Source organism: Leptonotus elevatus, chromosome 8, assembly GCF_054856555.1.
Source record: "Leptonotus elevatus isolate MCC_2025b chromosome 8, RoL_Lele_1.0, whole genome shotgun sequence".
NCBI classification, from domain to species: domain Eukaryota; kingdom Metazoa; phylum Chordata; class Actinopteri; order Syngnathiformes; family Syngnathidae; genus Leptonotus; species Leptonotus elevatus.
The window spans coordinates 136,862-159,555 of NC_141246.1; the positions used below are offsets into that span (position 1 = coordinate 136,862).

At 52.1% G+C, this 22,694-nt stretch overlaps 4 protein-coding genes across 5 annotated transcripts; 3 read left to right on the top strand and 1 right to left on the bottom strand.

Annotated features, from left to right (window-relative positions):
• Nucleotides 1–15: 15 nt before the first annotated feature.
• On the top strand, nucleotides 16–2,708 carry pet117 (PET117 cytochrome c oxidase chaperone). Its single transcript, XM_086083450.1, has 2 exons — nucleotides 16–591; nucleotides 2,562–2,708. The coding sequence occupies exons 1-2, from the start codon at nucleotides 496–498 to the stop codon at nucleotides 2,694–2,696; spliced, it is 231 nt and encodes a 76-aa protein (XP_085939576.1). The 5' UTR covers nucleotides 16–495; the 3' UTR covers nucleotides 2,697–2,708.
• Nucleotides 2,709–2,715: 7 nt separating this feature from the next.
• kat14 (lysine acetyltransferase 14) lies at nucleotides 2,716–9,670 on the top strand. 2 transcript variants are annotated; one of them, XM_086083443.1, is made up of 10 exons: nucleotides 2,716–2,962; nucleotides 3,835–3,956; nucleotides 4,043–4,164; nucleotides 4,237–4,412; nucleotides 4,486–4,929; nucleotides 6,703–7,235; nucleotides 7,309–7,442; nucleotides 8,686–8,861; nucleotides 8,926–9,116; nucleotides 9,423–9,670. In XM_086083443.1, the coding sequence occupies exons 1-10, from the start codon at nucleotides 2,716–2,718 to the stop codon at nucleotides 9,594–9,596; spliced, it is 2,319 nt and encodes a 772-aa protein (XP_085939569.1). In that variant the 3' UTR covers nucleotides 9,597–9,670. The 2 variants fall into 2 exon arrangements, with proteins under 2 accessions (XP_085939569.1, XP_085939570.1); XM_086083444.1 differs by having other exon boundaries at nucleotides 2,831–2,962; nucleotides 3,723–3,956.
• On the bottom strand, nucleotides 9,604–15,126 carry dzank1 (double zinc ribbon and ankyrin repeat domains 1). The gene is made up of 20 exons (XM_086083447.1): nucleotides 14,627–15,126; nucleotides 14,388–14,509; nucleotides 13,686–13,812; nucleotides 13,428–13,494; nucleotides 12,831–12,885; nucleotides 12,364–12,434; nucleotides 12,135–12,224; nucleotides 11,974–12,075; nucleotides 11,795–11,905; nucleotides 11,632–11,724; nucleotides 11,369–11,510; nucleotides 11,193–11,296; nucleotides 11,041–11,121; nucleotides 10,901–10,952; nucleotides 10,810–10,841; nucleotides 10,650–10,733; nucleotides 10,453–10,580; nucleotides 10,006–10,080; nucleotides 9,709–9,879; nucleotides 9,604–9,628 (listed from the first exon to the last, which is right to left on the bottom strand). Exons 2-20 carry the CDS (start codon nucleotides 14,494–14,496, stop codon nucleotides 9,625–9,627), a joined length of 1,698 nt encoding a protein of 565 aa, XP_085939573.1. The 5' UTR covers nucleotides 14,497–14,509; nucleotides 14,627–15,126; the 3' UTR covers nucleotides 9,604–9,624.
• Nucleotides 15,127–15,279: 153 nt separating this feature from the next.
• polr3f (polymerase (RNA) III (DNA directed) polypeptide F) lies at nucleotides 15,280–21,578 on the top strand. The gene is made up of 9 exons (XM_086083448.1): nucleotides 15,280–15,797; nucleotides 16,982–17,099; nucleotides 17,196–17,263; nucleotides 17,327–17,394; nucleotides 17,493–17,605; nucleotides 18,146–18,289; nucleotides 19,885–19,992; nucleotides 20,064–20,255; nucleotides 20,940–21,578. The coding sequence occupies exons 1-9, from the start codon at nucleotides 15,736–15,738 to the stop codon at nucleotides 21,015–21,017; spliced, it is 951 nt and encodes a 316-aa protein (XP_085939574.1). The 5' UTR covers nucleotides 15,280–15,735; the 3' UTR covers nucleotides 21,018–21,578.
• Nucleotides 21,579–22,694: the final 1,116 nt, after the last annotated feature.

Below are 22,694 nucleotides of genomic sequence, written 5' to 3' on the forward strand. Positions count from 1 at the left end.
CGCGCGTGGAAGGCATTTTGAGACCGAGTGTCGCCAACGTTCACGTTGGTCGAGGGAGCCTTCAAGGAACACTTCTTTTTTCTTCTAAAAATTGTTCACCTGATGGGACATTGTCATTTTCTATGAATGCTGTAGAAGTGATCCTTTGAAAATGTCAAAGCTGGAAAAGAAACGAAGTGATGCATATTAGTCTTTTTTGTCTGTTTGTTTGTGAGAAATCAGTAACATGATATCAAACCCTTCGCATGAATCTGCTGTCGTTTAGAAAAAGGTTGCTGACTGAGGGATGTTCGTTTAGTACGGGCATGATTAGTACGGATCATGTTCGGACATTGGCAGGATTTCTATGATAATGATTAGCACGGATCCAAGATCAGTCTGTTCCAAAGTTGGAACGGAAGGTGGCGGTAGTGCTCCAGCAAACCGACCTGGCAACCGCATGTGAAAAGCGAAGAAGAAGAAGCCGCAACGCAAGCTAATGCTAACGCTAACGGGATGTCTGCGACCTCGAAAGCGGTTCTGGGACTTTCTTTGTTTGTAACTGTGAGCACCGTGGCTGCGGTCCACCTCAAGCAGACCTGGGACAGACAGGTGAGCACCACCAGACCCAACCCAGCTGAACCGAGCCACGGGAACAAAGACTGCCTTGAGCGCGGCCAGGCTGGCTGCGAGCTAAGCTAGCTAATTAGCTAGCTGGCAACGAGTTGAGGCGGGGAGACTGAGCAGGTCAGGGAGGGACGAACGCGCGGAAGATGGAAGCGTGGATGAACGTTTGTCTATTTCGTACTTTCAAACAAACGAGAGAGATTTTCTAAAGAGTGCACGACATAGACAAGCTCACGTCAATCAAACCAGTCTTCCGTTTTGTATTTGATTATTGTTAAGCATTCCGTTTCTTAGGCTATTAGTCATAATTGGTATTTTCTTCATTTGTTCTTGTATTTGACATTTCTTTTTTAACGGCAACATTTGATTTGCAGTGTCACGTGACAACTTGCCAACAAATGGACAAACACAATTAAAAACAGGTCTCTAAAGTTATTGTTAGAGTAGACAATTTTAAGTATTGTACTCTTTGCGTGTTCAATTAACTGAATGGTGAGATTCTGTTGAAGAAGTTCCTTTGCAAAGGTTTTAATTACCAGAAGCTTCTGGTCCACATAGACAAACCATCCAAGCGATGGTCTGTTCAAATGTGTCCTTCCTCTTGGCTCACATCGTTATTTATTCACAAAGAGGGTTCATAAAAAGGTCAGCCCACAACACACCTGGTTACAACTAAATGAATACAAGAAAATCCCTCTCTCCTCCCTTCTGCAAGTTCAGCAAGTTCCCATAGCTATAAATCAGATTAGAGAGAAACAATCACACATCGGCCCGTCTCCTTCGGAAGAGACAGATACCAGACCCATACACTCCCTTATTTTCTCAGGAGTGTGAGACACAAAAAAATGCTATTCATTTAGCCATACTGAGTTAACTAAATCTAAAACGACTAAAATATAATTTAAAACTGAAAAACAATGTTAATAACTTAACATTATCCATACTTTATTTTCAGGCGGTGCTTCGAGATGTTTGTCCTCGCCAAATGAATCAAACAAACGTCACCGTCGAGCATTTTTCTCTTTTAACTCCCATCCATGTCCATCCTCTCATATTACCTTGAAGATGCCATCGCTGAATGTTGTTAGTGTGTTGCTGCAAAAAAAAGAAAAAGTCTACCTTTTCAATTATTTCTCCGTTTGGGTATTTCATGCACACTTTCTCTACATTTGCACCTGCTTTCATCGACTGAACGCAATTAGAATGTTGTTATTATTCAGCGCATTAATAAGAAAACGTTGCTTGCATTGTGGTGCTTTCACGTACTCCCGATGAAAACAGAACGACTCCCATTTTGGAGGTCAACCACATTTGGGAAAAAACAACCTAAAGTTGCATGTAATTCGAATTTTCTTTCTTCTGGTCAATTACCAGTGATGTGGAAACGGATCGTATCGCTTGTATTGACATGATGAGATCTTGTGCGCCGCGCACGGAAAGTCAACTAACGCAGGACAGGATTGCAAAGATAAATGAAAAAGATTTCCGACCGACAAAGTCCAACAAAGTGACCGTTTGGATTCAGCTAAGTATTATTATTGCAAGAGTGATTGTTAAAAGATTTCTCCAAATCTTCCGTCTCGACTTTCCTTTCTTTGTAGCCCAACAGTTGAAATTGTAGTCAAAGCGTCCGAGAACAAGTGAGGCGTCAACAACGTTGTGTTGCAGTAAACGTGCTAGTGTTTGTAGCTCGTGTGCTAACTTGGACTGAGATTGTTTGCCTCGAATTGACAAATGAATGATGTGAATGCTCACGGCAAGCAATGCGAGAGGGTTCGAGTTTTGGGATGGGCAGCATCCGCCAATGAAGTGATGAAGCTCACCGGCAAATGTTTGGAATCCGATCCGTGGCCCGAAGTCATCTGGGAGGAGCCAAAATGTCGGCGCTGTGGGGGAGAAGGGATGACTGCGTTTGTGACCTAACCGGCGGCGCGTGCGCGTGTGCGTGTGCGCAGCGTCTTCACCAAGGCGTCCTGAGAGATCTGGAGCGGTTCGAGCGCAAGAAGGAGAACGTGCGGCGTCTGGAGGAGAACAAGAAGTTGGGCGCTCTCCTGGAAGAGGAGCGGCGGCGGCGGCAGGCCGAGCACTGACGTCCGTTTTAGCGAGGCGATGGACGGCGGCGGCGGCGCGGAGGACGAGGTGGCGTGCACGTCGGCTTCCGAGGGCCTGGAGGAGGGCGAGGTGGAGGGCGAGACGCTCCTGATCGTGGAGTCGGAGGAGCGGGGCTCGCTGGACCTGTCGCACGACCACAGCGGCGACTCGCTCGCCAGCGACCTGGCCGAGGAGGCCGACGCCGCGTGGGCCTGCAACCACTTGGCCTTCTACTGCGAGCGATGCCACAAGTGGATCCCCGCAGGTAGGCCTCTTCCTCCTCTTCCTCCTCTTCCTCCTCTTCCTCCTCTTCCTCCTCTTCCTCTTCCTCCTCTTCCTCCTCTTCCTCTTCCTCCTCTTCCTCTTCTTCTCTCCAGCCAGGCTGGCCTTCCACTTGTTATTGTTTTCATTTATGGAACCAGGAAAATCCCACTTTACCGCTTGCCCGCCTATCGCCGGCGTGCAATTTTGTCTTTTCAAGTTTGTCATCTGGAAAAAGCCTGCGTGAAAACGAGTCGCCTTGAGTGGAATAAAAGTCCTCATTCAAGTTAACTTGTGACGTGACTTAAGGCGAGCTTTAAAAAAATCGATGAATCGAAATCAAATGGATTTGCTCGATATTCATTCCAAAAAACGGACTTTGTTCCTTTTATTATGCTTTTTTATGCCATCAATCGATGAGAAAATCGAATTTTCAAGGCCTTCATGTTTTTGGGGATCTTGCTGGCTGTTTTCTTGAAAATGTCCTGTTTTTCAAAGTCTTTTCTTACATTTACCAGACATGAGTATTACTTATTGCACAGGATCTTTTACGTTGATATTTACAAGCAATTCCCAAACTCGCATTTCCATCTCATACTCGCTGATGTCATATTTCAAGAAAACACAATCATTTGACCTTTGAGTGCATAATGTCATTTGGAATTGAACGTGTGTGGACTTTTTATCGTGTCCAGTTGAGGAATCAAGTTTTGATTTGGATTTCTTCTCATCTTTCAACCTATTTTTCCTTCTTGGCTTTTGAGGCAGCGCGAGGCTCGCCGTTGGCGTTTGTTGACGGTTTTTGCGATGATGTCGGCTGTCTTGTTGCTGATTGAAAGAAGGATGAGAAATGCTAACGTAAGCTGCTCACGTTAGCTCATCTCCACGGCAACCAGCCCAGCTACCTGAAAGGCGACAACTTCTTCAAGTTCGTGTGCCGCGACTGCTCCGAGGACGGCAAGGAGACCTTCGAGAGGATGCGGCTCACCTGGCAGCAGGTCGTACCGCCGCGCCGTTGGCGACGCCGGCCGCGCCTTTGGCGACGTCGGCCGGCCGCCGGCTGACGCGAGTTGCTGTGTGGCAGGTGGTCATGCTGGCCATGTACAATCTGTCTCTGGAGGGCACCGGACGCCAAGGCTACTTCCGCTGGAAGGAGGACATCTGCGCCTTCATCGGCCGCCACTGGAACTTTCTCCTGGGTTCCAGGTGACTTCCGCTCGTCTTGCCGTCTTGGCGTGGCGGCGGTCCAGGTCTGACGCGCTCTTGCCGCCCCGGCAGGAAAAAGACGTCCACCTGGTGGAGCACGGTGGCGGGCTGCCTGTCGGTGGGGAGTCCCGCGTTCTTCCGCTCGGGGGCGCAGGAGTTCGGCGAACCGGGATGGTGGAAGCTGGTTCACAACCGACCTCCCGTCCTGCGCGGCCACGCCCACAAAGCTGCCGCCGCCAAGCTGAAAGGTGAGCCCGACCGACCGACCGACCGACCGCGCTACTTTTATAACCTTGGCTTTCATCTGACGACACGCGGCAGGCTCGGCCTGCAAATCGGCGGCGGAACCGCCCAGCGTTGCGGTGGAAGGTCTGCGGAAGCGCGGTGGCGCCGGCAGGAACACGGTGGAGACGGCCATGCAGCTGAAGGAGAAACGCTCGCGGACGCAGGAGGCCAAAGACATCCGGCGGGCTCAGAAGGAGGCGGGCTTTGCCGAGCGCGCCTCCGCCCCTGCCAAAGTGGGCGGCGGCCGCGGCGGCGCCGGGGCTGCCCGGCGCCAGGCGGACTCGCAACTGGAAAAAGGCGAGGTGGTGGATTTCTCCTCCCTCAGCTCTTCGGACAGGACGCCGCTGACCAGCCCGTCGCCGTCACCCTCGCCCGACTTCTCGGCCCCCGGGACGCCGGCCTCCCACTCGGCCACGCCCAGCCTGCTGTCGGAGGCCGACCTCATCCCGGACGCCATGCCGCCACAGGCGCTTTTTCACGGTAAGTCGCTGCCGTTTGCGTCACTTCTCGGGACGCGCCGCGCCGCCTCAATAATTGCCATCACAATAATTAGAAACCGCGACTCGCAGACGTGAGAAAGAATCCGGCGGCGAGACTAAAAAAAGTGTCGGTCGCGAATGAACGGACGGCGAGACGAGACTTGTGGTCTTCGACTTGATGGCGCCCGCCCGCCCGCACATGATTGACACGTGGCTTAGTGGCCATGAGTTGCAGGCGGGGGCTCGGCAGCGATGGTGAAGAAAAGGAGAAGTTCAACCTGCGCGCGTTTCAGCTCGATTGGCGGACGAAGGCAGAAGGCGGATTCTGCCAGGGACGAATGAAAAAAGGTTTTTGTGGGGAAGAATGAAAAGTGGCCGCCATTCGTGCTCGATGGCGTCGCGTGCGCGTTGTCGCCCGTCAGTCAGTCAGTTGTGAGAAAGAGAAAATCTTCTCCAAGACTGCGCCCGCCATTTTCCGAAACGCAGCAGACCCTCAAAACGCAAACACAAGTTTTCTGCTGCTGTTTCTTCTTTTTTTGGGGGTAATTTGCTGCTGTTTCGCATTCTTCACATTTGTTTAACAGACAAAAGTTCACCGCTTCAATGATTACAAATTGAAAGTCGTCCCGTTTTTGGGGCTCCGTCTTTAGAGCTCTGCGACGTACAGCAAATAAAGAAATCATTTTGAGTATTGCATCAAATGACCTTCAAGCAGATGAAATCAAATGCGCTTTTGACGAGTAGACAAAAAAAAATCAAACTTCGCACCGCAACGTGAATTGAAGAAACAAAATCCGTCGATTTGAGGAGGAGAAAAAAGAAAACCACTTGTTGATTCATGATGTCATCATTTTTTTTTTATTGCTGAACGAAGGCCGTCCGTCCGTCACGTCTATTGACCTGCAAAAAAAACCCTTCTCAAATGAATTCATTGATTTGCAAAATAATACTTTGAGCCTTGGAACCGATGTTGTATGCGCCCAAGATTGCAAATTGGAAGGATATTGATTGATTGATTGATTGATTGAAAGCGGCTTCAAACACGCTAACGTTGGTGTGGTTGCCGTCACTTGAGTGGAAGCTGCTGTGGCACGACGGAGGAAGGAATACGGCGGCGGCTTGTAACTTGCCGCTCGGCGCCACCGGCGGGCGCACGTCGTCCGTGGCGCTTCCTCGGAAGTGGGCGGCCTGCTTCGAGCGGCGGCGACGACCGGGTCGTGCCTTTTCCGACCGAGTGCGAAGGGCATCTAAACTCTGAATGCTTCGGACAACTGAGACGGACACTACGCGCTCGCACCCGTCGGCGGCGCAAGAACCGGGACGCGGCCCGCACGTCGCAAACAGGAAACGGAAACGAAGCTGACAAAGGTCGTCGGAAGTCCCGCCTCCTCCGTGACGAGACGGACCTCCGGCAAACCAAAACGGGCAGCCCGGCTATAAGCTAAGCTAAATGGCTAATAGTGCTTCACAAAAGGGACGGCGAGCAAAATGCAAAAGCGTCTTGTGTGGTGGCGGCAGACAAAAAATCCAACCCAATCAAATGAAAAGGAAGGAAAAGGGCGCTGTAAAAAGTGACAAGAGTTTGGAAAGCAGCAAAACAATGCGACGCGACGATGTTCACTTTTTTTGCTCATCCTCTGACGTCGCAACACGAGTCGAATGTTTTTAAGCTGCACAAAAAAGAAAAGAAAACGGTGATGTCATCGCGGGAAGATGTCGCTTGTCAAACGCTTTGCGCGCATCCCTCGTCGACGCGTCTTCTTGTGCGCTGCAGATGACGAGGAGATGGAGGCGGACGCCATGATCGACCCCGGGATGGAGTATGCCCCTCCCCCCGCCACCTCCGCGCGCAAGAAACTCCGCTTGCTGCCGGCCCACATTAAGCGGGAGGCGGACAGCGAGGACGACGACAACGCACGCCAGGGCGACTTTGAAGAAGCGGCGGGCCGGCGTCTCTCCGCCGCCCGCGACATTCTGGAGCGGAAAAGGCCGGCTCGCTGCGACAAGAGCCACGGGGCCCCTCCCCTTCCCCGCTACGCCCACGTTGGCCCGTACGAGGAGCGGATGCTGCGGCGCCGCCTGGACGCGTGCCCGCTGGCGCTGGCCGTCACACCGCAGGCCCGCCGCCTCCGCCGCAAGCTGATGGTGCGGCAGGCCAAGCGGCAGCAAGGACTGCCCCTGCTGGACATCGACCGCGCGCTCAGCCTGGTGGGCGGAGTCTACGCCGCGCAGCCGGCGGGCCGGGAGGCGGCCGGCGATCGCCGCGGCGCCGGTAGCCCGGATCTGCGCGTCTTGGACCGCTTCCAGGTAAGGCCGCCTGACGGGAAGCGCCGACGGGCAGGTGGGTGCGTGAGCTTGACGGGGGCGTGACTTTCCGCAGGTGAAAGGTTGGGCTGGTCGCGGCTCGCCCTCGCCTCTGGTTTCTTTCTGCTGCCGCCTGACGGGAGCCGACGGCGCCTCGGAGCAAACCATCAAGAGCCCGTACACGTCCCGCCTCCTCAAACCTTACATCAGGTACAAAGAAGCTTCGCTGATTTGAGCCCAGCTCTCTGATTGGCTGAGCCACTTCACAGCAGAAAAGTCCAGTTCAAAATGTTGTCGACGTTGTTGACCGCTCGCCTAAACGCGGCGTTCGCTTGGGATGGATTTTGTGTTTAGGAAATCGGCATCAAGCGACAAATTCCATCTCAGAGGTTTTTTTTTGGTGGGGGGCCGGCCGGGGGCGGGGCCATTTGCTGTCCGCCAAAAATGACATCACAGCTGTTATCAGAGTTCGCTCACGTGGTGTTAGCAAGGCTAAACCGTGAAGCCGCCAAGATCGGAAACGCGCCAGGCCTCCAAATTCATATCCAATATTTTGAGCAATTTCTTTTATCTGCACGTTGCAGTGCAGCGTTTTCCTTTTCATTCAGGACTCGCGTCGTCATTTGTCGTCGTCGATAAGCCGGCTGACATTTCTTGTCATTCTCATTCAACAACTTTGGATGTTTAGCAATCAAGTGCCAACACATCGTACTCAAATTAATAACAACAAAAATGTTACAGAAAGAAAATGTCCTTAAAATATTGAGAAGACAAAAACAAAATGTGCGCAATGTTCCGGAGACGTTTGGATAGAATTTGAAACGGGCCAATGCACTTGAATCAACAATTTGCTAAGTGCAGCTAATTTTCAAGATTAAAATCACGTCACAGACGATCATCTGAGAAAAAAAATGAAGACGATGAACGCGCCAAGAAACAAATGTTGCTAAACTTGGGAAAGTTGCGAGGGACGCAGACGCAAAAAGGAGCGGCTGATTTGTTGGAAATGTGCAATGAAAGCAGACACGCACGCACGCACGCACGCACGCACGCACGCAATGAAAGCAGACACGCACGCACGCACGCACGCACGCAATGAAAGCAGACACGCACGCACGCACGCACGCACGCACGCACGCACGCACGCACGCACGCACGCACGCAGCCCGTCAAACCTCAACTAACTGTTGTTGCCAATTCTGTCCACTGGGGGCGCCACTGACACTCACCTCAGTGACCTTGCAACTGGGCTGCTGTCGGTTTCACCAGCAGAGGAAACCGACTTGATGGAAACGACGACGACGGCGGTGGCAAAATGTCGCTCGATCGTTCGCACCTTCAAAACAATCTTTGGCCTTTTTCATGACGTGCCACAATTTGCTTTGTGAAAAGTTGCGTGAGCGGCGATCTTAACGTGCGTCTTGAAGACGTGCTTTTGTGGGTCACGTGCCAGGCGCGACTACGAGAGCCGTCCCCTGAAGATGCGTCTGCTGGCTGAGATCCGGGCGCACGCCCACCGGAAGGAGCCCGGCTGGACCCCGGAGGCCGACGCCCCCCTGGACTACTGCTACGTGCGGCCCAATCACATCCCCTCGGTCAACGCCATGTGTCGCCACGGCTTCTGGCCAGGTAGCGCCGCCGCCGCCGCGGGCCCGCGTGTGCGTGAGCTTTACGCCTGGCTCCGCCCCCTCAGGAGTGGACCTGTCGGAGTGCCTGCAGTACCCCGACTTCAGCGTGGTGGCGCTCTACAAGAAGGTGGTGGTGGGCTTCGGCTTCATGGTGCCCGACGTCAAGTACAACGAAGCGTACGTCTCCTTCCTGCTGGTCCATCCCGAGTGGCGGCGGGCGGGCATCGGGACCTTCATGATCTACCACCTCATCCAGGTGAGCGCACGTCACGTGCTCCTCAAGCGTGATCATTGATTTGCATTTGATTTCGGGTTGCAGATTATTTCTTTCGATTTAAGAAAGGAAAAAATGTTGCTTCTGGAAAAAAGAAAATCCATTTGGGATGTTGTCATCTTTCAATTCCCTGAAAAAAAAGTGCTACACAAAAAAACTACATATTTCTGATTATTGGTATGATAAATATTTAATATCTTTTTTCATTTGAATAAAATCAAGAAAGCTGATTTTGAGCCTTGCGAAGTGTGGATGTGGACATGTGATGTTCTTCTTCTTCTCTTCGAGACGTGCATGGGCAAGGACGTGACGCTGCACGTGTCGGCCAGCAACCCGGCCATGTTGCTGTACCAGAAGTTCGGCTTCCAGGCCGAGGAGTACATCCTGGACTTTTACGACAAGTACTACGCGCTGGACAGCGCCGAGTGTCGACACGCCTTCTTCCTGCGATTGCGACGCTGAGCCTCCGCCGCGTCCGTCCGTCCGTTCGTCATCTTCCTCTCATGAGAGACAATAAAAAGTCAATAAACGCTCAAGCAGGTTTTTTTTTTCTCTCGGCTCGTGCGCGGCTCACATCGTACGATGAGAGTTTGTTTGTCGCGGTGAGCTGTGTGCAAGCTCCGCCCCTTCCATAGAGGCGGAGTCATCATCCAGCAGCGACATCATGGCGCCGCATCCGGCGGCGGCGGCCACCTCGTAGGCCGTCAGGCCGTCTTTGTTCCGAATTGTGGTGCCGGCGTTGCAGCTGGGAGGCAAAAACGCAAACGTCACCTGGACCGTTTGCGCGGGCGGCCATTTTCATCACCGTTGTTACGGTGCTGCGTTGCCAAACAAAGGAAACGTTTCCATCCCTAAAACGAGCAAAACTTGCCTGAGGAGAACACGAGCGCAGTCCAGACCTTGCGTTCCGAGCGCGGCGGCCTCGTGCAGCGCCGTGTTCTTCATTCTGACGGGGGGGGGGTTGGACCACAGCACATGCATGTTCGCACCAATGCTAACGTGGAAAGCTGTTTGAACTTTTCTTCCATATCGTTGACAATCTTTTAATTTCAGAAACCAATTTTGCTTGGATAATTCAATGTTTTTTATTTTTGCTATTCACGGGCCAGTACTGTCGAACCCTCCACAAATGCCGCCGGGCTTCAATTGTGTACTTGAAAGTTGTACTATCAACATTCGCCACTAGATGGCCCTTCATTTGCACTGGAAAACCCCAAATCCCAGCATGAGATCATTTTCTTGATGTAACTAGCGACTCACGGGAACCGTTTTACTGCCGACCTTCCCGTATGCTAACGCTAACATGGCGCCATCTTACGGGCCAGATGTTCGGTCGACGTCGGCGCCGCACTGCAGTAGAAGCGGAAGGACGGCGTGGTGCCCGTTGACGGTGGCGATGGCCGCGGCGGGACGTCCGTCGCCGGCGCAGCGGTCCGGGTCCGCCCCCTGGGGGACGAGGACGGGCGGTTGTTGGCAGGCGGCGAGGGAGGCGCCCGATTGGCCGGTACTCCTCACCTGATCCAGGAGCCTCTGGACGACGCTTACACGAGCGCGACTGGGACCCGGGCCTAATTCCTGGAGCAACTGGACGTCCCTCGCCTGGTGCCACCGGAAATTTGAGAAAGGGGGAGGAGCCCGATGTCGGCGAGCGTGCGTGCGTGCGTGCGAGTCTCACCATCTCACCACCGCCTGCTCTGCTTCCACTTCCTGTCAAATCAAAACCAAATCAGCGACGCTAACGACAAATGGCTAACAAGGTCACTGACCTTGACGAGCCGTCACCGAGGCCGCCGCCTTGTGCGCGGCTTCGCCGGCGACCTGAGAGGCAAAAGGAAGGCAAGTCAAGGCCGCGGCCGTCTACGCGCGTTGGCCCGGATGAACTTCGAAGCGGCGTGCGCGGTCTCACGTTCTGCCCGACTGGCTGTCGGACGAAGCCGAGGGTCAGGCTGACCTGCTGAGCGTCCTCCTCAAGCACGGCGGAGGTCATCTGAGGGAAGGAGGAGAAAGGAAGTGGGCGCGCACTCTCTTCCTGTCCGTCACCGGCGCAGATGAGCGTACGCGGCCCAGGCGAGGCTCTCCCAGCAGCGTCCTGAAGGGGGCGTCGTTCTGGGCAAAACTCCTCAGGTGAGCGCACACGTGATCCAGCTGTTGCCTCCAGTAACCTGATGGACACGCCCCCAACCATATCATCATCATCATCATCATCTTACATCATCGCCCTCCAGCGCTCTGACCTCTTCCCGGGCTGACGGCGGTGAGCGGCGGCCGCGCTCCATCGGCGGACCATCCCCGTGTCTGCGTGTGGCGCTCGGCGGGGGCGGCGGCCTGCGCCAACGCCAAATCGGGGAAGCTGACCCCTGTGGGACCTTTCACGACCTGGGAAGTTGATGCGCTGACGTCACGGCAGGAAGTGGGCCACGCAGGCGCCGCACGACCCGCACCTGGCCGCATGCTGGCGCACAAACACCACAACACAAATTTGTGTGTCTACGCGGACCTTCGCACCACACCAGTCGCAGTAGCGAGCGTGGACGCGGTTTGGCCGTTGACACGTGGAACAGGAAACGTTTCTCTTGTGTGACGAGTCCTCCTGGACACAAGGGGCGCTCTTCACCTCCAACGTCACAACACACACACACACACGTTTAACACGCACACACATTTTGTTGACATGTGAGTTGTGTTACCGCGTGTAGGCCAGCGTCGCACGTCAAACAGTTTGGCAGGTCGGCCGGGTTCCCTCGTCCGCAACACGCACACAAAACTTGAGCCTGACACACAACAAACGCACAATTCAAGGTGTGTGCGTGTTTATGTGCTTGGGCAGCTGTGCGTGTACCTGCAGGTGGGGTCGGAGCTGCTGGCGAATGGGGGCGTGGCCTCTGGAACACACGTGAGCGTTGACTGGAAGTTGAGCGTCGCACCATACACAACTCGCCAGCTAACGCACACACAAAAGCGCATGAGTGTGGCATCACGTTTGGCGTTTGGTTGCAGTACCTGCCCGTCACCAACAGGGGCGTTTGCTGGGTGCTGGCAAGGAGGCAAGTGAAGTGCTGCAGAAAATTGTCCAGCTGACCCAAGAACGCACTGACAAACGTTACACACACACACACACACACTCCTTGATGTGCATTATTACACACACACACGCGCACAGTAGCGAATCTGGTTGCGTGCACACACACACACACACGTGTTTCAGAATTTGTGAATGTGTGTTTGTTACCTGGGAAACGGCAGCGGGTGGAGCCACGCGAGGACCCGGTAGCGGCCGCTCGCTGCCCGTCACCTTCGGGCCTGAACGACAAAGAAGAAGAAGTTGGGCTATGCTAACGTGACAAACGTTCCTCTTGTAGGGTTGCAGTCATTTTGACTCAAAACAACCCCCCCCACCCCCTCCCCTTTATATGCGTGAGGGTCACCCAATCTGTTTTTTTTTTTGGGGTGTCACTCCCCTGTCAGCCACCAGATAGCAGCACTCCATTTTAAAAGGCTGCAACTCGCATGATTTTCATAATCGATTCATCATTTTATGTAACGTCTGCAGATCGAGTCAGGAATGATGAACGACGGCGTTCGATATCGCGATCACAAAATGTTTGCAACCACTGAGCTAGCCAGTTAGCATTAGCAACGGCAGCCATTTCAATACAAAGGCGGTTGCGTGCAGAAAACGTGTTGAAAAATGTCAACCTTGAGGCCAGCGTGAAGTCGTCTCGTCCCCGTGCAAACTTTCTCCCGGACTGGCCTGCTGGGCGGGGAAAGAGCGGAACTTAAGTCGTAAGTCGCACGAGTGCAGGCCGAGGCGTGCCGCCACGTCGGGTGGGCTTCAAGGTTTGACTCCGCCCACAGGCCCCAGGGGCCTCATGTATGAAGGGCGGCTTCCGAAGACAGCCTGCCAAAAATCGGTTTTTTGGAGGGTTGGAGCAAGAGTCGGACTTCCTGTTGAGTAACCCTTTAACAACACAGAAAGACACGTCGGCGCTTCCAGGTGCAAAATCCGTGTGGGCGGAGTCAAATGTGCACATCCACCCGACGCGGCGGCACGCCTCAAACTGCACTCTGCCCTCTTTTCACTGCATTTGCACCACCGGGCACTGCATTGACGACGCCCACTTTCGTCACATTTTCGGCAACTCGCCAAGCCTCGCAAAAATTCACGCGTCTGTACTCACGAAGCGTCGCGTTTTCATCTGAGGCTTTGCGACATTGTGCGCTGGCGGAAAGGTGGGCGTCGTCAACGGCGGGAGACGCAAGCGCCCTCTGTCGATTGATGGAGCCATCGATTACCTGCTGCAAAGGCTCCGCCTCCCGGACGACGAAGACTTTAGTGACGGTGGCGCTCTGGCGGCCGTCGCTGTTGACAGGAAGTGATGCGAGCGAGAGGTCAAGCTTGAAGCGTTCAACTCAACTTCCAGTTAGCAACATGACTTTTGCAATCACACGGAGACAACACCAAGTCTCAACAAGCCCATCGGCCAATAAGAAGGAGTTTTTGTTGCCGGGCGATTGAAGTGGAGTAGGCAGGAAGTGACATCATGACGTTACCTGGTGGCGGCCAGGGCCCGGACGCACACTCGGCCGCTCGGCAGCAGGAAAGGCGAAAGGTAGCGGCGCCCGCTGCTTCCTGGCTTGGAGCCGTCCAGCGTGTAGAAAAGCCACGCGTCGGCCGTGTCTGCGCGCACACGCATGCATCAACGCGATGACCGCATCGGCGTCCGCTCCAAAACCGTCGTCGGCTCGCTCAACGTTAGCATCTCAACTTTATGCTGGCCATGAAGTTTGCCGCTTTCCTGACTCCCCAATTACGGCAAAATTGGGAAGGGCGAGTAACGCTACCAGGTATCGGCTCTGACGTCAAGGTATCGATACTCACCAAGGTGGCCGATACTGGCCGTTTTACCATCAAGAACGACAAATGAGAAGAATCGAAAATAGCCATTACTTTCAGCCATCTTAAGGCAAAATGAGACATTTGGGATATATTTGGGAATCTTGTGTCTCCGAAGTACTCCAAGTATTTGGTATGAGTATTGGTGCACTGAAGAGTTGAGTAAGGATGTGGAGAGAGAGAAAAAAAGTGCTATGGAACATCGCTATGAGAAAGCCTTTTTTTTGGGGGCGTGGCCATTTTGGGGAACTCTTCAAGGGTTCCAGCTTGAAAAGGGTACAATGAAATTGCACAGTTGAACTGGAACACATGGAAGTTGCGATTTGGGACCATTGCGGCACTTTTGTCACGTCACGTACCCGACTGGATGCAGACAAGCGTGCTGGTCTCAATGTGGTTCTTTGACGTCATCTTGTCCCGTTGCATGATGGGAATAATTCGCGGCGCCGCCACCGCCCCCGCTGCCATGATCGCGTCTGAGCTGTCAATCAAACCAATCAACACAATGATGACGTCAAAGTCCAATGCACAGTTCATGAAAACAAGTCATGTTTGTAATCCTCCTTTTCATTGATTATATTGTCGAAAAAAAACTTACTTGGAGCCAAGTTGATACTTGAAGACTGTAAGCGAGCGTGTGTTGTGTGCGCGTCACCACGGCAACGGTTGCTCCGGCCGCCCTCCTCGTTTCTGTGACGTTTTGCACGCACGCACTCGCGATTGGCCTCACTCGGTTGAAGCCGGAAAGCAGCCATTTTGCGTTGCCACTGCTCCGACAGCTTCGAGTTGGATTTTGGTTGAAAACACGATCCATGGTTGGAGTCATGAGATGATGACAGTCTCTCACAGAATCAACTTTACTTGACTGTTATTGTTTGCATCCACCATTCAGACTATATTATCTCAGGTCGCTGGAAATTTGGCAGTACTGAAAACTGTCCCATTGGGCTTTGCTCTCATTCTGATACTCACGTAGCGATGAAATGTGCTTCCCCCAAACTTCACGTTACCAGCGTAGGCTACGCCACAAACAGCGTCATTCTCGCCGTGGAGACAGAAAAGTACGTAAACACGCCGCGGAGAAATCAATGCAGGCTATCCAAGTTAGGCACGCTTAGCAAGTGGCAACGCAAGATGGCCGCCGGTGGCTTCATTTCTCGCCCCGGCGAGCCGGCTGCGGTGCACAGGGGCTGGCCAGCGCCGCGGAATGCAACGAGTTGCCTTCCTCACTCGCTGCACTCGTAGATAGAAAACAGGTTGTCACGTTGTCAAGTAATATTCCACCAAGTTCAGATGGTTTTGTGCATTTGTTATTCGCTCCGAAAGTGTTACTGTAGTATGCTTTCGATCAGGCAATATTTTGGACGTCCCCGTGTCTGTGTTGCTTTTTAGGACCCCGGCCAGCGGTTTCTGGTTCCAGCTACCAAGCGATCACATTTAGTACGACGACGACAAAACATATTCACGAATAATGATAACATTAAGAGGACGCTAACGATGTGTTTTGTCATTCGGCAAATGTTGCAAAATGCTATCGTTTCGATCAGGCGATAGTTTTGGACGTCCCCGCGTCTGCGTTAGCTTTTTAGGACAACAACTAAATTGAAGCATGACTGGCTAGCAGCTAACCGGCTAAAACGACAACAACATTCGTCAGTGAGTCAAGTCTAAAATCTAAACTATCGAGTGGCCAAGAGGACGTTCAAGATGTCGGAAGTGAAAGTGAAGAAGGAAACCAATATCTGTGAACCCGCCGAAATTGAAAACAGGTCAGACCCTTTGGTTGGAGCTTTAAAACTTTCAAGTCACTTTACGTTGCGCATTTCATCAAGTGATGATGTTGACATGTTTTGATTTCGCCGCTTCAACCCTTCGTCATTCGACGGTTCGTACATTAAGGAACTTGACAGTTACTGGTGCTTAAAGCTGCAATATGGACCCCCCCCCCCCCCCCGAATGTCTTTAAAGTTGCCTTTTTATTTGACCATTTAGGACTGAAATGTCTTCTAATGAGTCGATTAACACCCGAGCCGTTCGCAATGGCCCTCCTGTAAGCCTCTGGCCAATAGTTTTCAGACTGAATTCGGGTTCGAATTTCCCCTGTCTGTGGATGTGACGTCATGTGCGCGGTGTGTATGCGAAGAAGGGTATGTGCAGTTTCATTTGTCATCAGCAGGTGGCAGTAGCGATTCGAAATGGAATATTCTACCTTCAGTAGCTTTAAAAAGTGGGCGGTGTCATGTGATGAAAACAAAAGATTGAAGTTGCCCATCCTGGCCTGCGGTGTCGACTGAAAAGTGTTTGAAGGTGCGTGACGTCACTCAAATGATCCGCCGCTGCCCACCTGTCGGCGGGGGAGGGGCTACCATCACTTGCCTTCGGTGCAGGTTGGCGTGAGTTTGCTTCCCGCCTGGGAGACCACAATGTGTGTGAGTGCACCCCCCCCAAAAAAAATCCTCCCCAAATAACAGGACCAACAGTTGACATCAAGTCATGCGAGCAGCCATGTTATGAATACTTTGTACGACAAAACAGCACCGCATCTTGTCCAGGAATGTTTGACAAGATGGCAGAATGCACAATTGGACTTTTCTCCAAAGCGTCCAGCGACCTGGCTCCTCTGCTCTTGACCAAGTTGAGCCCCCTCCACAGCGTCTCAGTGGGGTTGAGGTCTGGGGACTGACCATTTGCACTGCGCCTGAACTTGCGGTAGCAGTCGATTGACCGACCGGGGCTGGCGGGAATCACGGAGGCCAGCGTACCTGCGAAGGGGACCTTGAAACAAATAACGGCACGTGAAGCCACAATCGCAATATCGAGGAGGGAATAGAAAGCGCTGGATAGCAGTTAGCACGTTGCGCTAGTCAAAGGAGCCGTCGGCGTGTGTGAAGCGTGCGTCCGTTTGATAGAAGAAGACGTCTGACGTCCGCCCGCCGCTCTGCCGTGTTTTCAGGATCAAGGCGCTGTGTCAGCAGTTTCCGCACGGCATCACGGACGAGGTGGTCCAGAACGACATGCCGCACTTGGACCCTCGGCAGAGGGCCGCCGCCATCAACAAGCTGCTGTCGCTGGTGCGTAGGTCTCCGTCTGTCCGTCCGCGTCCGCGTCCGCGTCCGTCTCCTCCCTCGCCTCTGCCTGACCTCTGCTTGACCTGCGCGGCGCGGCAGGGCGTCCTGGATCTGCTCAAGAACAGCGGCGGTCTTCTCTACAGGCTGAAGGACGCGCAAAGTGCCAGGTAACGCCATGTTGACCGTGTCATGTGACCGTGTCATGTGACCTGCTGTGCGTGTGATGTCAGCAAGATGAAAGGTTCGGATAACCAGGAGAAGCTCGTGTACCAGATCATCGAAGACGCCGCAAACAAAGGTGAGAGCGTGTGTGAGAAAGAGAGAGAGAGAGAGCGAGCGAGCGAGAGTGCGAGAGAGGAAGTTGCGTGTGAAAGTGAGACGTGCGAATGTGCGCAGGCATTTGGAGCCGAGACATCCGCTTCAAGAGCAACCTCCCGCTGACCGAGATCAACAAGATCCTCAAGAACCTGGAGAGCAAAAAACTCATCAAAGCGGTCAAGTCTGTGGCGGTGAGTCGGACCCGCCACATTTGCCGACGCCTGTTGGCCAAATCGATTCCTCGGCTCGCCTCCGCCATTTGCTCTGTCAGCAAACGCGAGGCCGGCCGGGGTTGCGGCTTCGATTCCCTGACACGGCGACCGCGTGGAAGTGCCCTTGAGCAAATTGCCGCCGATGTCATTTTGGCCACATGTTAAATATCGCAAGAATATCGATATCGCTACATTCAGCGACGATATCGCATGATTTTCCAATATGGTGCCGTCGCATCTGCTATTTGATTTTCAGGCTTTTATTTTGAAACGTGTTTGATTCGGTGCAGATGAACGCAAACATTTCAAATATGTTTGAAAGTTATGACAAGTGCGCAGTGTGAACATTTTGGGAATGTGGAAAATCCTTCCCAAGGTGAAGCGACTGAGCTGAGCACTTTGAATTCGGACTGCCAAGGACGTCCAAATGTCCCCTTTCAAATATTTGGGCTGACAAATGTCAGCTTCTCAAATGCTGAATGAGACTTTGTGTGTGCGTGTGCGTGCGTGCGTGCGCAGGCGTCCAAGAAGAAAGTGTACATGTTGTTCAACGTGCAGCCCGACCGCTCCGTGACCGGCGGCGCCTGGTACAGCGACCAGGACTTCGAGTCGGAGTTCGTGGAGGTTTTGAACCAGCAGTGCTTCAAGTTCCTGCACGACAAGGTGATGTCACGTCATGCCACGTCACGCCACATCACATGATGTCACGCTACATCACATGATGTCACGCCACATCACATGTCACGCCACGCCACATCACATGATGTCACGCCACGCTTGTCCTGGCTCAAATTGAGGCGGCGCAAGCAAAGCCGTAGTAAGCAAAGTGTTGACGGTGACGAGAGGGCGCCATGTTGTCACCCAGTTTGACATGACGTCGCCACGCAACACAATTAAAAAGAAAGCCGTCCCAGCCTTTGTCCGTTTGTCCCGACATTGCCTGGCGACCAGTCTTTTCTTTGTCCGTGTGGTCGGCATGATCGGGATTTACACGCATGTTGGTCCGCTGCGCTACAAATGAATCAAATGATTTGAAAAGTTGTTTTGAACTCGCGGTGAGCTTCAATTGGGCGAGGGTGCGACCGTCTGCTCAAAGCACATCCAAGAATTAAGAAGCAATCTTGAAATGGATCCCGAAAGACGTAAAAATCCGCTGCGTGGAAAAGCAATGCAATACTGACGTCGACAAACACAACAACAACGCCGTGCTAGCTGTTATGCCTGCCGCCCTTTTTCAGCGTTGCTCGCCCGACGGACACGTTTTGCGGATATCCGCTATTGTTTGGCGCGTCTTTGCAGACGGCAGGAAAAAGTTTTGCACGCGGCTCGTCGTTTACTTAACGAGGCAAGTTGTTGCCCGCGGCCACCAGAATGAAGTCGTGTTGCTGATGTCGTGTCTTACGCGTCCAGTAGAGGGCCTCGTTCTGTTGCGCTGGTTGAACCCTTACGTACAGTATCTGTTGAGTCTTCGGGCTTTCATTTGATTGGTCTCGAACGAGCGCAGCGATAAAACCACAACCGAGGAAAGAAAAGAAAAAAGCACAATCTGATAAGATGCAAGTTTGAGAAAGCAAAACGTATCAAGTTCATTTCCTTCACACAACGTGAAAGCACAATCCATAAAGACGTGCACAAGTATTTCAATACGATTTAGAAGATTACAAAAAGGACAAACCTTGTGAAATAGTCAAAGAATCAACACAAATCCTCAACAAAGCTTCTGGAGCTTCATCCTTCATATTCTTCATATTCTTCATATTTTTCGCATTTTTCATATTCTTCATATTCTTCATACGATCGGTCTCACTGCACAAAGCGGACAACGCGTTGCCACGGCACAATATTAAGACACAAATGGACTTAAATAGTCCAAATTATTTATGAAGTTCATGTTTGTAACACAGACAACATGTAGATGATAAAATAAAATAAAATTGGGGTTATCGAATTAGTCATTTTGTAACCATTTAAAAACATTTTTTGTAATTGAAATCGGGAACTGCAAATGGAAAATGGAGTGAATCGTTACACGCCGCCAATGCAGACGCTTGAAATGGATGTTGGTCAATCGTGTCCAAGCTGAAGACGAGATTTTGTCCAGAAAGAAGAAGAATTCAATACGGTTGGAGAGGAAGAAGTGAGCGAGGCTAGAAATGGCGGCAAAAGAAAGAAAATGGCGTGCGTTTGAAAGCGCGCCCGCACTTTGCTTTCTACGGCCGGAGCGGGCGGGGTCACGTGACGAGCTACGCTTTTTTCAGGCGGAGTCGGCGCGGGACAGCAAGCAGAGCCCCGTGATGCAGAGGAGCACTTCCTTTGCCACCTCGTACCAAATCTGGAAGTACATCAGCGAGCTGGGCATCAGCAAGGTAGGCCCGCCCCCGTCGCCGCCGCCGTCGCCGTTGCCGCCCCCGCTCCTCGACCTCTGACCCGTGGCCAGGTGGAGCTGTCGATGGAGGACACGGAGACCATCCTGGACACGCTGGTGTACGACGGCAAGGTGGAGATGACCGTCATGGTGGCCAAGGAGGGAACTGCGGGCAGCGTGGACGGACGCATCAAGCTGTACCGCGCCGTCAACGCTTTGGTGGCGCCCACCGGCCTGGTCAAGACGCCCTGCGGACTCTGCCCGGTACGAGACAAACGTCTCATTTCAGCAACAAGCCCAATGTTTGCGCCTTTGCTGTTCGTTGCAGTCGCCAGCAGAGGGCGACATGACCCAAAACGGTGCCTCGAAAACCTGAGAAAGGAAGAAGGCGCTCGTCACGTGATTGGACGAGTGAGGGCCAGGGTTATTATCATTTCGTTTAGGAATTTTAGTTACTTTTTATTTAGTTTTGTTTTTAAATTGAAAAAATGCCTCATTTTAGTTTCAGTATTCGTTTTATTAATTTTTTTATGTGTATTATTTGTGCGCAACCAAATGACCCAAATAATGCATTTCTTACCGAGCATTGCATCTGATGGGAGTTTGTCGTGACATCATCGGAAGGTGCTTTTCTATTGGCTGCTGCTCGATGACGTCCCGTCTGTCACACGCACACACTTCGGAGCGTGCTTATAAAACGCGCCTTCAAATCCTCCTCAAAGTTTCTGGCATTCAATTCATCAGCAAAGACTTTTGGCTCTCATTAGTTTGAGTTTGTTTTGTGAACGTCAAACGCAGTTTCCGTTTTTGTCTTTAAAAAAGCATTTTTGTTCGTTCAATTTGGGAAGCAGATGTTTTGTTCCATGTTGGTTTGTTTCCTTGTTATTTGACATGCAAAGCGCGCGGCCACGTTCTCGAGGAGCCACCTTGTGTTTTTTCTGCCGGCAGGTTTTCCACGAGTGTCACCAGGGCGGCGAGATCTCGCCGTCCAACTGCGTCTACTTGGACCAGTGGCTGGACTTCTGACGCCGTTGCATTGTGGGTAACGCACGCTCGGAGGCGTGACCTGCAAAATGGCTCTTCCGACTGGGAATTCAACACTTCAATTTGGGAGAGGAATTCAAAACATTTGACGCGTTCCAAAGCACGCGTGTTCACACCGATACCAGTACGAGCATCCACTGTTTTGAGTGCTCACCGATATCAAGTAGCGATACTCTTGATGTGAAAAATGTCGTTTGACATCAACGCAGGAGAATTTAGTGAGTGGCGATCGCTATCGGCATCCTCCACAAGTATCGATGCCTTCAAATAAGACCAAACTCGTCGAGTTCCTAATAAAAGAAAGAAGAAGCTTCATTAGCTATTTTTTTATGTCGTTTTACTTTTACAAGTTGTTCAGAAATGAGCTTGCCCTCTTTTTTTCCGGAAGGATTATTATTTGCATAAAGACGACACTCGAAAGGCGTCAACGGCACAGAACGAAAGCGAGAAGGTCGAGAAGGTCGAGCAGGTTGAGAAGGTCGAGAAGGTCGAGCGTGACGTGACGTGCAGGCAACAAGGAAATAAACGTCTTTCCAACATGGACGACTTGAGGAGATTTGTTGTTGTTCTCGTAAAACCTCCAGAAATGAAAGACGTTTTGTGTCGTGATGGCAAAAGTTTGCTTGACTTCAAATGGGTCGACATTCTCTGGACCGGCTTCCAAAGGGAGTCGCCCCAAAGGCCTTGCAAGTCGGTTCCCGGACCCGAGTATGAAAAAAGAAGCTAACCGGAGCAAAGGAGGGCTGTTTTGAAAAATCCGTCATGTAAAAGGTGTTTTCGGTTGCTCGACCTTCAACATGACCTCACTCGACATCAGTTCGTAGTTTGGATGCCTTCAGTGAGAATCTCCAAAAGTCACCAGAAACGAACGTGGGTGCGATTTCCTCACCTCAAACCATCGGTTGAGAGAAAAGTTCAGAACAAAAGGTGGCCCGAACGTCAAGAAGTGCTCGTGTGCCCTCGAGCATCCATTGCTGCTCCTTGACGAGCAAGCGGACTCTTCACGAAGACTCGTTGACGTTGCAGTTTTCTACAGTCCAAAGGTGTCGAACTCCGGTCCCGGAGGGCCGATTTCGGAGGTTTCCCTCTTCCAGCGCAAGCTGATTCCAATCAACGAGCTTGCTGATGAGACGATCATATGAATCAGCAGTGTTGGAGAAGGGAAACATCCAAAACCTGCAGGACTGCGGCCCTCCAGGACCCGAGTTTGACACCTATGCATGGCGCAGCGTTCCAATCTGCGGGCCGTTCCGTTTGAGGTCCGCCCCGTCCGTCTCCAACTGATGATGATGATGATGATGATGATGATGATGAAGATGTCATCCTTCAGTTCAACAAATGAAAACTGATTTGATCCTTGTTCGCAAGTATAATTATGTGCATATATATTAGGGCTGTGGATCACTTTGAAGACCAATTTGTGATTGATCGATAGCGCGGCTGCAGCGCTATTAAAAATAAATACAAACATACACGATGTGCACATATGAACAAAATGTCATTTTTGTCCTCGGGCTTGTTAAAGCTGCACTATGGAACTTTCCCCCGAATGTCTTTAAAGTTGCCTTTTTATTTGACCGTTTCGGACTGAAATGTCTTCTGATGAGTCGATTAACACCCGAGCCGTTCGCAATGGCCCTCCTGTAAGCCTCTGGCCAA